At 32.1% G+C, this 16,157-nt stretch overlaps 1 protein-coding gene across 1 annotated transcript in view; it reads left to right on the top strand.

Moving 5' to 3' along the window:
- LOC124454069 (techylectin-5B-like) overlaps positions 1-11,455 on the top strand; it is a 34,135-nt gene extending 22,680 nt beyond the window's left edge. The window contains exons 3-5 of the mRNA XM_047004873.1: positions 416-535; positions 2,182-2,559; positions 10,827-11,455. Of these exons, the coding sequence (XP_046860829.1) occupies positions 416-535; positions 2,182-2,559; positions 10,827-11,035 (707 nt within the window). The 3' untranslated portion in view covers positions 11,036-11,455. The remainder of the gene's footprint in view (positions 1-415; positions 536-2,181; positions 2,560-10,826) is intronic.
- Positions 11,456-16,157: the final 4,702 nt, after the last annotated feature.

Raw genomic sequence — 16,157 nt, 5'->3', positions numbered from 1 at the left:
AGGCGATTACGAAGTACTCACATGGTTTTGAGATTAATTTTTTCATTCATTTTACTTTAAATAAACAAGGCAAAGCCATGCCAAAATATATGAGCTTTGAACACATTTTGTGAGAACTACTGATGAATTGATAATTTTCTGAACATTTTTCAATTATCTAACTTCTTTAGTATATCCCTTATAGTGTCCCAAACAGCCAGCAAATTTGTTCATACTCTGTAAATTTTCAACATTTATTTGATTGTTTTGTTTTTACGAAATGCGCGAACACCAAAATTACCAACATTGCATAACAAACTTGCTTGCTGGGTACGTCAACGTGGATACTGAGTGACAAATTGCGTTCTTTGAGGAAGAATATGTTTCGTTTAAAATCCATGGTTAATTTTATTTTTAATTTTATTGATCGATATAGCGACAAGCACTTTTCACTTTCCTTTGTGTGGACCCAACACACACTATCGTAAAATTAATGGAACATTGAACTGCACGTGTATGGAAGGATACTCAGGAGAATGTAACTCGTGCAGGAGAGGTATGGATTTATTACTGTCTTTATCAAGATTTTTTATCACCGATCATGAATAAAGAGCATCTCTGTGCAGTTTTAAAACTTTGTTCTTTGTTGAGAATCCTGAGCTGTTCTCTGTGCTGTTGCTTCTGTGCAAGGAGTTTGCTGCATCTACATTTTACATGTAACCACAAAAATAAGGCTCACAGCCACACATACAAGTTCATTATTACCAATACAATCAAGCAGGAAATCAGTAATAAATTTATGAAAAGCTTCAATACACTTAAAACTTCCTCAGCACACAACATTGAAAGTGTATGGTTCTCTAAATGACAATAGCATATGTTAGCATTAACACATTTTGATTTTCTCTATATTAAGGAGGGGGTAGGGTAGGGTTAGGGTAAGGGTTAAGGTTAAGTTTAACACTCCTCCTGAAGTTAGTAATCTAGCCATGGCCCTGCTAGTCTAGATACACCATATTAGACAGTCTTGAATTTATTATTAGTTGGCTTTCCTAAACTAAGAATTCTGTAAATACAAACTTTAAAAGCATTTTGACAGACATGCTCCAGTTCCAGACCTCCTAGAATGAGTGCACCTCAATAATATTACATCAAATGTCTTCAACCAATGGATTGTAGCTTTATGAACTTATTCCAAGAACAGACAAATATGGCCGTTGTCCGATTACTCAGTAGGCTATGTAGGCTGAAGCTTACATCCCAAGGTTTTAAAAGACCTGTTCTTTTAAACATAGTTTTACTCTTCCCATTCTAGATGAGATAAACGATCAAAATTTCAATAATATATCCTGTTAGAAACTGTACGATATACTATTATAATGCTCTATGTATAGAACTCATAAAGTAGTGAGTTTATCTCGTTCGAAATTTAAATTTATTCTATAATGTTTACACTATGAGTAACAAAACTGAAGCAAAGGCAATGGAGCATAAGAAACGGAAACGTCGTCAAAAGACTGAAATTTTTGGGAGAAAGTTATATCACTTAAAGTCCCATAAATTTTTCTAAGCTTACAGGCTGCGCAATTAGTCATACGCCGCTTAGTATGGATGGTATGCACTGATAATGTTCATTCATAAATACCTTGTTAACTTTCGATGTAAGAAAATTAGGTTTTACTATTAAGAATTCACTTCCTTTAAAAACCTAAATAAGCAATATTTTTAAGAGGTACAATAAATAAGGTCAAAAAATGTATAAAAATAATGTGTAATAACGTTTTTCAGTAGATGGCATTAAATTTGTACTGGGTTTAATAAAATTTCAAATGACTTTCTTACTATTCAATTTAACGCTATTAGAGTTAGACTGGAATTTTCTATTCAGACAGAAAAAAATTTCATGTAAGCACACATTACAATGAAATTGACTTTATATTCTGAAATTGAGTGCATTAAAAACAGCATCCCCACTTCAAATGTAATTCACAGTAGTCAATAATATCGATATCTTACATGCAATGCTTGTGTTCTGTAGGTTTCCAGCCTGTGAAACATGAAACAAGCAATTTTTTACAAATAATAATAATACCTAGTAATGATTTCATTTGCTTAAAAACACTTTTTCACAAAATTCAGTCGTTTATCCTATCATAACATAACCTTGAGAAACTGAATTTTTAACATTTTCAATTTAAATAGCCAAAGATTGCAGTGAGGTACAAAATAATGGCAATAACGAAAGTGGAGTTTATCAAATTAATCCTGATGGTCAGGGTTACTTTAAGGTTTTCTGTGATATGAAGTCATCTGGTGGAGGTTGGACTGTGTTTCAAAGATGCCTAGATCGAAGTGTTGATTTCTATCGTGGCTGGAATGACTATAAAGAAGGTTTTGGTAATCTTACTTCTGAATTTTGGCTTGGATTGGATAAAATATACCGACTAACATCTGCAAGGAGAAATAAACTTCGTGTAGACCTGGGAGACTGGTCAGGAAAGAAAGCATATGCTGAATATGATTATTTTGCTGTAAAGAATGAAAATAAAAAATATCAACTAAGTCTTGGTAAATATTCTGGTAAGTTAATACGTAAATATAAACGTTTGAGGAAAAAACATTTTGATATATACAATATTTTTGAATGATATGAATGATTGCAGTTTGCGATGGGGGATTCTCCAAGTTTTGATAAAAACGGATAGTAACGGTTGGTTTCGAACTAAAGCCTTGTTTGTCAATAAAAGTATAATTAATTTTGAACTTAAAAACTTACCGAAAAAATACAACAAACAAACATAAAAAGTCGTTCCAATTTGCGAACGATTCTGTTGCAACGATTGATTGCGACATGTAATGATTGTGATTAGCTTATCATCAACATTAAATGCAAATTCAACTGCAGCTTTGTAAATTAGGTAATGATAACCTAGCACATGAACAACATGTAGCAAATAAACACGATTAAATTATTTGGTACATAAGAGAGAATCTATACTGTGAATATCATTGTCTAATGATCATTGACTGAAATCTTTGTTACACAATGCAAGCATTCAAGTAAGCCCCTAGTAATTAATTGTAAATGCAAGTTTCAATGCCTAAATGATATTTACATTATAACTTGTTCTTACATTTAAATGTTTTTTATGAACTTATAACAGCAACCTAAAACATAACAGAAATTTATTTAAGTTTACATGGCCAATTCACATTTATAAGCATGAAACACAAAAATATATCAATTGAGCCTCGGAAAATACCCAGGTACGCCATCAAGTAAGGTCTGTTTCATACGTAAAACTTTACATACACCGAACAGAGCCCTCTATTTGTAAGAGTTGGGACATGTATTGTTCTCTGGTTTGCGAACGTTTACTGGACAATATCGATCACATGATTAATTTCCGCCATTTTTGTTCCTAATTTTAAAATTTCAACTAGTGTTTATATGGCGATTACTACAAGTTTGTTTGTGTTTTGAGAAAATATTTTGATTTTTTGGAGGTATGGCTACAATAATTGATTATTTGATAGCTAAAACATGTAACTGCATACCGCCATAATTATGGATCAAGAAAAAGAAAGAAATGGCTTACGATAGACTGGATTGTGTAGCATATTGTGTCTAACTGATCTTTATCTAAAGGTTTATTTACGAAGATTGTTTTCGAGTGAAAATCATTGGAAATATTTCTCTAATGCTAACGATTAAATAGTTTTCTTACATACAAAGCCTGTTCTTATAGAAAGATTATGACTTATCATTATGTTCGGAAATTACTCTAATTTACAAGTTCTTAACCATTTCAAGAGATAATTATTGCTAACCATATAAATAATATAACTTTCGAATATTGTATTTTGCATCTTTAGGAATCCTTTGAAAGTATAGTATCAGTAATCATAATAAAAATATTTACTGAAACAGCTGGGTAAAATACATTAATGGTAATGAAATACATTCTGACTGTATCAAACCAGAGCATGTTCAATTTATCAATGATTTGTTCTGGTCTTTACATAATTAATGATTTGGTGTGGTCTTTGGTCTTTATAATTTGGAAAACATGCAGAAGTGTTGTCATTACTGAACTTATTATTTTTTTAAGATAGATTAAAACTTGGATCAGATTCATATACAATGTGAAAGTCTGTACAAACAGTGACATTTGTAGCAAATAAGACTGTTCTTCAACAGCAGAATTGTTTTATAATACCCAAATGCTTCACCAAATAAAAGCCTATACCGTTCTGCATTGCAAGCAATAAAGAAATCAACAACTTCACATTAAATTAATAGAATATTAAAGAGCCACTGCATCTAACAAATATTTTAAATTCATAATTTTCCAGGAAAAAACCTTTGTAATTTGTCTGCATTAAATTTTTATACCTGGATCTCATTGCAATATATATACTACCTAAGCAAAGTTCCGTGACTACAGTTCTTCAAAACAAAACTTTGTCCAACTATGGATAAGACTAATTCAATGGTAGGCACAGTTTAAGTCAAAATAAATTAAAGCAGCTCTATTGTAAATTCAAAATACTTTTAATTTTAGAATAAGATTATTAGTAATGACTTTCTAAAGAATATATTTTTACCAGTTAAGTCGCCTCTACGGTTTCTAAATGTAAATATAACCACAAATGAGCAGCAGTGATTTATTTTGACATACCTTATACCTGCCAAAGCATTGATTCAGATCTGGATGTATGTGTAGTAACGTGTTTTCCCGGCCGAGAATATGCAACCAAAATGTCGAGTATTTTCTTTATCGCTGGTAAATTATAAGAAATGATAACAAATATCTTGGTGCTGTAGTTGAAAACTGCGAGAATATACGTTCACATACGTAAAAACGTCTAGCAGTGGGTCACGATTAGTTTCAAAGCACGAACTAGTCAATATCGAATATAGCTAAAATCTGCAAAATTGAGTTTGGTTTGCAGTAATTATTCACAATAACGCCAAAAGCTATATTGTGGTTTCCGATATATTTAAAATTTCCATTAAACAAGGCTGAATTGCTTTATTCTTATGCTCATTAACCAATTTCACACAGTTTTATTACAAGTTTAACTTGCAAGTAGTCACGAAAATGGCGGCTCCGCGCTCGCCCCAGACCCGTTGCCCTCAGAGCCCTCTATAAGAAAGAGTTGGGACATCTATTGTTACCATTGAGTTCTATAAGACTTGGAGGGGAAACGTCATCAAAATTAATATAAATTATCAGCGCGCGGCTGCGTGGTCAAAAACATGGCGGATTTTGGTTGTCAAAGTCAGCGGAAAGACGCGGGCTCATTAAATAAATTTTTTTTCGCCCACCCGGATTTGACAACCACAATTATGATTATATAAAATTTCAATGCAAAGCACAAAAACTTTTTAGAAATTTTATTTTTAAAACATGTTGCAAACTTGTTTGGTATACGGATGCTGAAGAAATGCCTGAAAAGGAAACATTTCACGACACCGGTAAGCAACGTAAGATTGTTTACTATTTAAAGTGTTCAGTGTTATGTTTTAAGTCAATACTTGAAGTGTGATGGAATATATTTTGTCAATGTTTTTACTCCTAAGTTGTAATTTAAGTTATGTTTATTCAGTCTTATTTGTTCTTTACTTAATCGCTTGCTAGAGGAGGCAAAGCAACCAATTCTTATCGAGATATTCGTATCTTAAAACCTCTTGTTTCAACTGAGTTTACCTCCAAGAAATGAAGGATTTTTTCATATTTTTCCGAAAATATGAAGCAAATATTAAGAACAGAGCTGTATTGAAATCAAATGCAGTGCAGGATTAATTAATTAACTCTTTGGTACATGTCGTACAATAAAAAATACCTGTACAATTTGACAGATTATGGACTATCATGATGATGGTGTGTAAAAGTTTGCTTTATGCTAACAGTTTTAAATGCCATCTGGTGTTTCTGTAAATGAATTGTTTGTTATAAAGTGTAGTAAACAGGTTAGTACATCAAAATCAAGATAAAAACTACTTTGTTCAATAATGTGCCAAATTATGCTCCTACCTTGAAATTTTGCTCAAGAAAAGCTTATAATGACACATGCATGGAACATTAAATATAGTATTGCATCATCTGACAAAATCCATACGTTTTTCAATTCCAGGTGATTAAAAATTCACATAAGATGCATTGGTTGTAATGAAGTTGAATGAGGAAGAAGCAAAAATTGATGGCAAAGAACTTTTTATGTCTTATGAAGAATTACGATATTATTTAAAAGAATAAGAATAGCAATCTAGTAAAAGAAGTGCCATTTGTCTTCAACATGAGACTTTTCCAATTATGTATAGTTTCTTTATACAAAATTTACTTCATTCTCTTAGAAAACTTGATTTTAAGTCATTCAATGGATATTTTTTACCTAAAAGACAAAAAGAAAAATTCAAGCATAATGTAAAAATTCAAAGTTTGTCAAGTTGTTTGAACCTAGAAAAATGAAAAGAGGCACTAATACCTAAGGACACAAGATAAAAAGTAGTGCAAAAAGGTTAACGCATTTTGAGTATTAATATGTTGTTCTTGACATACATTACACAAGGCCATAATATTATAAATAATGACTGTACCTAACAATTATACAACATAAATATCTTCACCTACATTATAATTATTTAAACAAGTTTGCCTTCATGCAGCAATAAGAAAAGTGCTATGTCAGAGAAACCAATGCACTTTAATTTAAGAAATCGTATTTTCAATGGGAATGAAGTTCTGTTCAGTAGTAGATCCATGGTTGTCAATGACAATCCAGTTTCTAATATCTTCGCTCAAACAGAACCAACAACATGATTATAGAATTTCTGAATTTCGTTCTTTTGCTCTTCTAGTTCAAGATATTTTCTTCATAAGTTCTCAATAGATTTATCAGAATATCATAATACCTTATAAGACACCCAGAATCAATCCTACCAAAAAAAATAAAAAAAGTGACATACCTACTTATAATATATTTCCAGTCGACTTAAGTCGTAAGGGTAAGCTAAATTTTTCTAACTCCTTTTTGGACGTTTTACCTAAGATTTACCCATCAAGAAAAGACAGTTGCACCAAGCTGTTAACAAACAGTCGAAAAACAGAAGCAATGCGCATGGGATTATGCATTAAAGCTTAACGACAGATTGACAGTGTAAAGAATGCCGTTAGATATTTATTTCTAATATAGCTAAAGCATTACTTGGCAAAATATACGTTATTTTACAGTAGATTTACCTTATTTAAATGTGTGCGTCTTTTTCACAAAAACCTGAAGCATTATTTTCAATATTTTATGCTTACGGTATCGGGGTTGTTTTCGCTGGTTGTCATTAATACAAGCAGGAATAAAGATCCGGATTCAGGAGGGAGCGAATGTTAAAAATTTTTCTCAAAGTGGAAGTTTTGACAACCAAAATCCGCCATTACCGCCATGTTTTTGACCACGGGGTCCAGGCCCCTTATCCCCTCCAGTAATTATAGAGCTCAATGATTGTTACCCGTTTAGCTTACGTTGATTGGGCAATATTGATCACCTGATCAATGTCCGCCATGTTGGTTCCTAGTTTGAAAATTTGAGCTAGTGTTTATATTGCAATTGCTGCTAGTAATACAGTATTTCGAGATAATATTGCGTTTTTTAATTGATAAGTACGTAATAACTGATTGTTGAAGGCTACTAAATGTCATTACATATAGCAAGAATGGAGGATTACGAAAAAAATGAAAGAAATGCCTTTACGTTGAACTTACGAAATTTGATTGCGTATGGTGATTGTTGTGCTGAACTGCTTTTGATATAAGGCTCAATTAACTTGACTCCAAGTAGAGGCTCATTTTTGGGCCAAATAACATTGCAAAGTTCGTGCTGATGCAGTTTCAATAGTTTTATTACTCCAAAGCTTGTTTTATAATCGAAGATGATTTCATTTATTCTGAAAGGTCAATTCCACAAACCTCCTCAATTCTCAGCCACTTCCACACTAAAACAACTACACCAAATCACAGAAACCTACGATTTTCTTTCCATGTTGTATTTTGTATTTTAGTTCATCATTTAAAACGAAGTATTATAATTAGGATATTCACTGAAACAGCTTATACAATATATTTTGGTAATGAATTGTACAAATGTACCCTACTTCTGTAGCTCAAAGTAGAACATTACTTCTCTTCTAGACTTTTCAATGATATTTTAATTGTACGTTTTGGTTTATAAGATCACAGAGGCATATCTCCATAATTTCAACGAAGAACATACCCGCCGCCATCAACAAACGTCTATCATCCCTATCATCCGACAAAGCATCATTTGACCAAATAACTGCACCATACCAAAAAGCACTCGACGAAAACGGATACCGATACACACTAAAATTCGACTCAGACGCTACTACCAAACGGAGAAACAGACTCCGACAAAATATACATTGTTACATTCCTCCATTTAGCAAAAACGTCTACAGGAACATTGGCCACAAATTCCTTTCATTAATCGACAAACACTTCCCATAGACCATAAACTCAGGAAAATATTCAACCGTAACACCATCAAACTCAGCTACAGCTGCATGAACAATATCGAACAAATAATCAACAATCATAACAAACATGTACTGAGAACATCACACAAAACTATTGACAATACCGTGAACAAAAAGACACATACAAAAACATGCAACTGCCGACAAAAACAAAACTGCTCACTTAACGGAAACTGCCTACAGTCATCCGTCGTCCACCAAGCTACTGTGAAACGCAAGGACAATAACACAACTGAGACGTACATTGGACTTACAGAAAACGAATTTAAGACTAGACATAGAAATCACACTGCCTCTTTCCGCCACAAAAAACTACGAAATTCGACCGAACTCAGTAAGCACATTTGGACACTTAAAGACAGCAACATTGACCACGACATCTCATGGAATATCATCACACCCAGCAAACCATACGACAGCACTAGTAAAAGATGCAACCTTTGCCTCAAAGAAAAATTCTTCATCTTCTACCAACCATCCAAATCATCCCTCAATAAAAGCAATGAACTTGTTTCCTCTTGTCGCCATAGATCCAAAACACTCCTATGTAATTTGTAACTATACACCTTAATTAATACGCTAACTTCCGTCATCCAACTTGTAACTATACACCTTGATTCATACACTAACTTCCATCATCTTGTATATATATTTTAAGCATTTAAGTATTTTATTCATTAAATCCCCTGAAGAGTGAGCAATCACGAAACAGGCTTGTCAGGATGAATCTGTAGTTTTGTACTTTTTCTCAACACCACTAAACATATAATATATTTATACATATATAAACGTAACTGAAATTCATTCAAACATAAATATAAATTAAGTCTCGGACAACACTACAGGTATATCATCAAGTCAATAAAGAATTTTAAAGGTCTAATATAATAAAAATTAAATACCATTCATTACTTAATATAGGAGTAAGAGCAATGATATAAGGCTAGATGTAGAAATAATGTTCTGGAAAATGAGAGTAGGGTCAAAGTAAAAGTCTTAACAAATTTTACCTTTGCAATTTATTTATTCCATTTTGAAACAGGATTTACAGCAAGTTGTTAAATAAGTCAGCTACAACAACTTTATGACAAACGGTAACAATATTATAATGTGATTGTGATTGGATCTCCCACATGCACTACAATATGTAAAATGAAAACTCAGTGTTGTATAATATATTTTAATACTTACATCAGTAATTCCTGTTGAATGTATGAGTCTAAACACAATTTAATTTTCCCACAAAATACAATATTTGTTGGCAGAAATTAAATACAACATTTCAGCTTGGCTAGCCCACCTCACATGAATGCGAATACAAATTGGCCCGGCAAACTAGCTAGTACGGCTTGAGCGGGCTGGCCAATCTCATATGAACAATTCCTAATGTTAAAGAAATGTATCGTCTGAAATGTCAACCGCAAGAAAGATAATTTACAATGCATTCGACTTTACATTCAGACAATATACAATGCATTAGCAAGATCATTTTGAAGAGCAGGATATTCAGTAACTTTAAAGACAATATTTATTCCTCAGAAAGATAATAATTATCTGAATATTATCTACAAGCATAGCTCGTATTTCTTTAGCCCGTCTAAAACGTTGCATTTTACATGGGTCGAACGCATTTAAAACAAAAGAGAATGCGACAAAATTAGTCATCTATGTTTGTTTTGAATGCATTCGGCTCATGTAAATGCGACATTTGAAACAGGCCTATGACTCGTTTGCCTTTGTTCGAGCTTTTTCCGCAGGTGCAATCCGGTGAAAGAGTATAGCGCAAAAGAGCAGATTTGTAAATTTAATGATATGAAGAGGTTTTCTGCAAAAAGCATGCAAAATGTAAGCCTTTAGCAAGAAATTTATAAAATAACAAATGTATAATGCGTAATTTTGAATGGTCAATGGGAGGCTTGAACTGGCAATATAAAGACGGAATTTTAAATTGCTGTGCGTTAATTTTAAACATGTCTGAGAATGAAGATGATTTATTGTTACTCATGACAACTTCTTTGAAGGTTGGATCGCCATATCTAAAGACTTGAATGTTCTTTGCAAAAAGGGTAAATAACTCATGTTTTAACTTTCTTTTTATTCCTGTGTGTTTGAATCACAAACACGAAAAAAAAATGATTAGTAAATACTCTAACATAATATAAATGCATCATTAAATGCATGGAATGCTGCGTATAAAGTTTATTGTGAATAATGACAGAATGATTCCAACAGCCTTGTAATCAGTTTTAAATACAAATCACCAGAAAACTGTAGAACTATTTCTACTTTTCAGGAACTGCTTGGGATGCATTATCCGGGCACAAGAACATGAAGTTTTCAACCAAAGATTCAGATAATGATATATATAGTGGAAATTGCGCTACTTCCAATAAAGGTGCTTGGTGGTATAATGATTGTTATTTCTCCAACCTAAATGGTGAATTTATGCAATGGAGTGGTTTTTATGACTTGAAAACCAGTGAAATGAAAATTAAACCATGAAGACTTTTCATAAATATTTATAATTTCATGACAATATTCAGTATATCTTTCAACACATCATGTAAATATATGTTTGTTTATGAGGAAATATGCAAAAAAATTGTGTTAATTTCATGAAGTAATAAAAAATATTGTTTCAATCAATGAAATGGAGAAAATGTGAGTTTATCTAAATGAAGCTGATGTCATAAAATCATACTCAAAATAACTGCAGTTTTTTTAGTTTTACCATGTTGTTAGCTGCCTTCTTTAAAGAGATATTTTGTAACTATTATACTTTATTCTTCATGGCATGATATGGTTTCTACATTTAATAGAACTTACACGTTTATATAGCACGTCGTGTTTTTTCAAAATAAACAAATTATAAAAACTAAGGATTGATATCTGCTTCCACTTAAATTAAAAATTTGCAAAGAGGATCGTCATGAATTAGTTGTATTTGCTTTATTAGCTTCTTTGTACTGTTAGATGCAAGACATAGTGAATAAAATTCGTATATCTTGCACAATAAACTTTATTCTTTATTTAGCATCCTTCCTTAGTTAAGTTCCTTTTCTTTACAAAACCTTTTTCCTTACTTAACCTTCTTCTCTTTACAAAATCTCCGGCCTTACTTAACCTTCTTTTTTTTGCTAAAGTTTCTACTTCACTAAACTTTATACTTTACAAAACCTATTTCTTTACTAAATATCAATTTTACTAAAATTCCGAGAATTATTGCTCTAATTGACCTTCAAATCTGACCATGAATTAAGCACCATGTAGTTTCACCTGATTGAAAGCTGTTCTAATTATCTAATTTTCACATATATTGCTTACCTATCTATCTTTAAGCCCAATGCAGCCAAGTTTCTTAATATCTGCAGACCTTTTAAAAAAAACTTGATGTTTCTTCAAGTACACCAAAGAAGCTGATAAATAAAACAAACTTGGTAGTAAGGCAAATAGTAAGAAAAATTCGCAATGATAGTTTCACCTTCCTAATTGAAAGCTGTTCTAATTATCTAATTTTCCAGAGATATTGGCTTACCTATATATCTTTAAGCCTAATGCAGTTCATGTTTTTTTAATATCTGCAGACCTGTTAAGAAAAAACTAGATGTTTCTACAAGTACACCAAAGAAGCTGATAACTAAAACATTAGACTCGGTAATATCATTATCATTGCTGATTTTTAAAGGCAAATAGTAAGTAAAATTCGCAATGATAGTATATGTAACGCATTTAAATGCCTGTAAAGAAAAATCCTTTAATTTGTTTTCGTCCTTAGATTTAATCAAAAAAGTAAACCGGACGACACAAAATTTAATGACTGTAATCTTTGGAAAATCTTTTCATTTCAATATCGTCAATTAAACAGAAACACATTGCGCGCTACCTAAATGATTTTCGTGATTTAAAATTAACACAAAACTTCATCCTTATGTTAGAGATATAAAAAACGCTTCTTTTCGCTCACATCACATCCAAAATTTTATTTCACGATTTTTCAATTTTTTTCCTTTATGGATAGTGGCGTAGCCATCCCTCGATTTATTCATGATACGTAATTTTTATCATCAGCATCATTCGTTTTATTAAAAATTCATAGTATTATGAACAACAAAATGTTTACATAGCAAGAAGAAACTTGCGGGTTTGCTACGTCACTGATCATGTGATAGTTTCATGTACGTATATCTTTCCTCAATTTCTTATGGGTCAAATTAAACACTATTCCTGTTAATCCTATCATGTAATTTAATGCAATGTAATTTTTTAATTAGATTTTTCATTTAGCTAGTTGTATCTAAGACTGTTGAAGATGTCTTATGTGTCTCGACAAAAAAACGTCTTCAATAAAAAAACCTTCATGCTACAAATTTATTTTAAAAATGCACGCTTTAAAATATATAATTATTGGGCTTACCTCTTAATGATGGTCCATTATATTTTTATAGAAGATAAAAGAATGGAATATGCCTTATTTTTCTTAGTATAACTTACAACTTAGCGAATGTAAGCTACCCATAAGAAACTGAGCATGACAATTAAGGCTTCCTTTGTGCAAAAGGGAAAACGTTTTTTCTTGTTGAGTCAACACAAAGACAAGTGTTTCTCAAAATACATGAAAAAGTCGATGCTTCTTTAAAGAACTACAAAAAACTTTCTTACTGTTATTAAAAACATCATGAAAAATAGCAAAAATATACCACCTAATGTGGAAAAGAATATTTAAAGGCATTTGACTTCACTGCAGCCTTTAATGTATAAAATATTGGAGCAAATTCGCTTATTTGACAATAAGCCAGCTAGGGTACAGATACAGTGCTTAGACCATCTATGACAAATAATCTATACTATAAATTACTGATTTAATACCATTTGATTTGGATATGGGTTAAGACGAAATATCTTAATTGCAACCTATATATAGCTACTCACTTCCAAGGTATAGAGATAAGTGGTCAATCAAGGTGAAGCTCAGATCACCTTTCAAAAAATGTTCATTTTACTTGAAAGGAGCTCCAGTTAACAAAAAAGTTACATTAAATATATAAAATTCATAAAATAATCTTTAATGTATAAAAAATGTTGTTTTTTTCTTATTTTGTGTAAAAATATTACGTTATTTACTAATCATAAACCTTTATTGATACTACTCTCATTCAGTTGTGCTATTTCAATCTTTAAGTTCAGGAACAAAACTACAGTGTTTATGAAATTATATATTTAACCATTGAAAGATTTAATTAATAAATGCAGAGGGATGTATAACAAATGCAAATCCCTTTTTACTCCTATCTCTTAAATATGTTAGATAATTTAAACTAGGCTCGTAAATTAGATTGGAATATGATTAACGGAACAATCAGAGGCGTAGCTAGAACGTTAATTCGGGGGATGAAATTCAAATTACTTTCAAAAGAAATCAGTAGGGCAAAACGGAATATATGAGTATGCACCACCCCACCACCCCACAATTAACGTTCTAGTTACGCCACTGGGAACAATACGATAAATATATTTTGTAGATATTAAAAGACTAACTTTATCAATTACTTTGAGCAGAATAGCAATGTTCAGAAAAGCAGTTTTTGTTCAAACCTCTTTTATTAGAAATGTTGAGTCTATAGTAAAATTTTATACTAGCAATTGTTGATGTATAACTGCCACTTATTAATTAAGATTTTTTTGACAATATTTTTTCCATTCATGCCCTGACTTGCTGTCTGCAAGTCTGTGAAAATTTGCACAACAGTTTTTTTCGAAATAACTACATTATAGGTGGTTTTTGTGTTACGTCATGGCCGCCATGTTGGTTGTCAAATACAAAAGAATATTTCATTCATACTGTTTTGGGCACCAGTCGTCGTGGGCAAGCTACGTTGTTTGATAATTCCCTAGAGGTTAGTTTATCCCTAACATTTTTAACTATATAGTCTATACAAAAAGCAAGGCTGCCATAGCGATGGTTTTTAGTATTCAACTTTATTAAAAATTCATATTTTTTGCTCGGTAATTTCATGGTAACTTGGATTTAGTTCAAGCTTACTGAGTTTTGCTCTGTTGTATGGTCGTCCAGATTTTACAGTGAAATGAAAGGCTAACAGAGAAAGATATAGATTGAAATGTGAGGCAATCTAAACTATTCACCGTAAGATGAGGAAGATAAACTCTAGAGTTTAAGTTTCTTGATATCATTTTCTGCATGTGCGGCGTTTCAAATACGTTGCTGTTTCTATGAGGCAAAAACTTGGCTTTTTGGAGTGATCGAGAGGGCAGAAGTCTATATGACATTAGTCAGTAGTCATGACGCTGAATGTAGCTAACGAGCAGCTTGACAAGATTGTGGAGCTTGTGAATTTTTTCTTGTCCTTGAACTCGGAATATGATTATACTTCTAACGTGAGTGATAAATGAGTGTTTACTAAATACAGGTTTTATGCGTGATCTCCAAGAAAAACAATCATTATGAGTCTACGTACGAGATGTATCCAAATACTTCCCATCAATACCAAGCGTATAGAGCTGTTTCTAAATAATTATAGCCAGCGAATTCTTGAAGTTATGCTAAACACATCTTGCAAACTACTAAAAGAACACCAACTCAGTCAGTAAATTTTCTTTGGCGAGCCATTTAAGAACATGTCTATTTGGGAAAATGTCTATTTGGTCATAACTAAAATATAAAGCATGTGTTGGAGCCTAACTCACTCATTAAATCGTGGTATGTTAGATAATCTTGTCTGGCTTGAATAAGTAAGATATAAAGCATGTGTTGGAGCCTAACTTACTCATTAAATCGTGATATGTTAGATAATCTTGTCTGGCTTAAGTAAGATATAAAGCATGTGTTGGAGCCTAACTTACTCATTAAATCGTGATATGTTAGTGTTAAGAATATTTAGGTAAAGAATGAAAACATCCATTGATTGATTTGGATATATTTATTATAGTTAACAACAACAGCGTGTGCGCAAAAAAAGCAGTACGAACAGAACAGAATATATAATCATCACATGACATACTTGATCATTATAGCATGACTTATATGAAGTTCTTCAACACTCCCACTTAATGATCATACTATAAAAAGTTTTTTTTTTTTTTTTGATTGATGTCTCTAACTTGGGAATTACTTAATTTTCTTGACTCCCAACATATCTCGAAAGTTCTCAAAAGTTTTTCTTGGTAGAGCTTTTGTCATAATATCTGCTAACATATTATCTGTCGAACAGTATACCACAGACATCACATCACGATTGACTTGTTCACGGACAAAATGAAAAGCTATGTCCACATGTTTGGTTCGATTATGGAATTTAGGATTTTTTGTAAGTTCTATTGCTCCCTGATTGTCTTCGAAAACTATAGATGGTTCATCTTGCTGTGTTCCAATGTTTGAAAGCAATCTTCTCAACCAAACAATTTCTTGGCTTGCTAAACTTAAGGCTATGTACTCGGCTTCAGTGGTTGATCTGGATACTGAGGTCTGTCTCTTAGTTCTCCAACTGACAGTATTATTTTGGATTTGAAACACATATCCGGAAGTTGATCGTCTGGTCTCAATATCACCTCCCCAGTCTGCATCAGAATATCCGGATAACACAGGATCTGAACTAGTAGCCGTGAATAA

The sequence above is a fragment of the Xenia sp. Carnegie-2017 genome, unplaced genomic scaffold, assembly GCF_021976095.1.
Source record: "Xenia sp. Carnegie-2017 unplaced genomic scaffold, XeniaSp_v1 HiC_scaffold_3, whole genome shotgun sequence".
NCBI classification, from domain to species: Eukaryota; Metazoa; Cnidaria; class Anthozoa; order Malacalcyonacea; family Xeniidae; genus Xenia; species Xenia sp. Carnegie-2017.
This window is presented reverse-complemented; position numbering and strand designations above follow the sequence as displayed.